Source organism: Salvelinus sp. IW2-2015, linkage group LG20 (genome assembly GCF_002910315.2).
Source record: "Salvelinus sp. IW2-2015 linkage group LG20, ASM291031v2, whole genome shotgun sequence".
In the NCBI taxonomy this organism is placed as follows: Eukaryota; Metazoa; Chordata; class Actinopteri; order Salmoniformes; family Salmonidae; genus Salvelinus; species Salvelinus sp. IW2-2015.
Genome location: NC_036860.1, coordinates 63614368 through 63616499, shown reverse-complemented (window position 1 = coordinate 63616499; position 2132 = coordinate 63614368). Strand labels below are relative to the sequence as shown.

Below are 2132 nucleotides of genomic sequence, written 5' to 3'. Positions count from 1 at the left end.
TATGGACTGTTACGCCAGACTCTCTCCCAACTTTTGTTGACCGAGGTCGCTACAGTGTTGGGTTACGGTTGCTACAAAGCTTTCTCTATGAATGTGAGTGTGGTTACCATATTCTCCAGCCCCCATCCCTCAAACTATTTACCAAAACCAAGTTCAGGGCTTACAATTTAGAGAACGGTAACAGTGTCCCCAGTACTAATCTGCAGTTGAAACAATAACAAAGTCTGTCATGCTCCTAACCACTGTTTTGCAATAGATGTAGAAAGGGCTGGAAAAATGTAACTAACGCCTAATGCATTAGAAAAGACCTAATGATGCAAGAAAATTGACCCATCCCCATGATATCAACCCATTATAGTTTTAACCCATGTGAGAGCTACCCGTTTGAGAAAAATATATAACAATATAGATATCATAAAATTAAGAGATAAACAAGATTATATATAAGAGCAGAAATAAAAGAGATATACTAGAAATAGAAAGAACCACCCCACCCCTCCTCCTTTTAGCCGTACCAACCCATGTGACCCTGGAACCTCTGAAGCCAATGTGTAATATCAGTTTTACCCAATAGCAATCCACACCTCCGGCAATAGATAGTAAACAAAATTTAAAAGTCACAGCTATATCGTTTCTCTCCTGTGTGTGTTCTCCGATGTACTACCAGGCCCTTTGACTGAGTAAAACTCTTCCCACATTGATTACAGCTATAAGATTTTTCTCCTGTGTGTGTTATCAGATGTATCTTCAGATATCCAGATGTAGTAAAACTCTTCCCACATTGAGTACAACTAAACGGTTTCTCTCCTGTGTGTGCTCTCTGGTGTATCTTCAGATAGCCAGATGAAGTAAAACTCTTCCCACATTGAGTACAGCTATAACTTTTCTGGCCTGTGTGTGTTCTCTGGTGCACTATCAGGCTGCTTGACTGAGTAAAACTCTTCTCACATTGAGTACAGCTATAAGGTTTCTCTCCTGTGTGTGTTCTCTGGTGTATTTTAAGTTCAGATGAAAATTTGAAATGTTTCCCACAGTCAGAGCAGCAGTGAGATTTCTTCCCTCTGGGTCTCTGCTGGTGTTTCTTGAGGAGCTCTGATCTGGAGAGACTCTTCTCTGACGTGTCAGCATCATGATGCTGTTGAGGCTCCCCAGAAGATCCACGATAGTCACGTCTCTCTCCTGTGTGAAAGATAAAGTCAGACAGGTGGTTAAAGGCCCGCAACAGCAGAAATTCACTGTTTATTTGAGGTAAAAGGTGATGCCTGAAGTAAAGGAAAATAATGTATTGAGGTTGATTTGCACGACAACGAAGAATTGGTTCGAAAAAAGGGGGCCTCTGTCGTTTGGAACTGGTTTTGCTTTAAGATATCCGACSTCGACCAACAAACAGCACTATGTAAGTTGTGTTGACGCCAAAGGTGGAAACACCAGCAATCTTTTTCACCACCTGAAAACCCTGCATGTGCACGAATATGAAGAATCTACCAGAATGCGTGCAACAAACCCCCAGAGCAAGTCCCAAGACATCTTCAAGCCAGACCCGCAYTYAGGTATCACCATTCCATTAGTGGTGACAAGACGACCAAGAAGTGGAATAGAGATAACGAGTTCAATTACGTATCACATAGCGAAAGACATGGAACCAATTGTATCTGTGGAGAAAGATGGTTTCAGAAAGTTGATTCGAACTCTAGACCMAAGATACGAGATCCTGAGCCGTAAATACTTCAGTAAAACATGTCTGAACTCTACACAGAACGTCGGGACAGAGATGCCAAGGAAATACGTAATGCTGCATTCTTCTCTACCACTGCCGAYTTACGGTCAAGCTGGACCACAGAGCCATACATTAGCCCCACAATTCATTACATTGATGACAACTGGAAGCTGCGAAGCAAACGCCTTCAGCCCTCTTATTTCCCAGACGAACACACCGGATAAATAATTACAGCTGGACTGAGGTAGACACTTTCATCCTGGGGCTTGAAAGAGTCGCGTCAAGTATGTATGACTACCGACAGTGGATGGAACACGGTCAAAGCATTGGAGCTGAACAAATGGACAAGACAGTGGATGGAAGATGGTTAAAGCATTGGAGCTGAACAAATGGACAAGACAGTGGATGGAAGATG

General features: G+C 42.6%; 1 protein-coding gene across 1 annotated transcript in view; it reads right to left on the bottom strand.

The window, feature by feature from the left end:
• Positions 1 to 610: 610 nt before the first annotated feature.
• Positions 611 to 2132, bottom strand: part of LOC139029549 (zinc finger protein 239-like) — a 14417-nt gene continuing 12895 nt past the window's right edge. The window contains exon 2 of the mRNA XM_070449767.1: positions 611 to 1179. Coding sequence (XP_070305868.1) covers positions 611 to 1179 — 569 coding nt within the window. The remainder of the gene's footprint in view (positions 1180 to 2132) is intronic.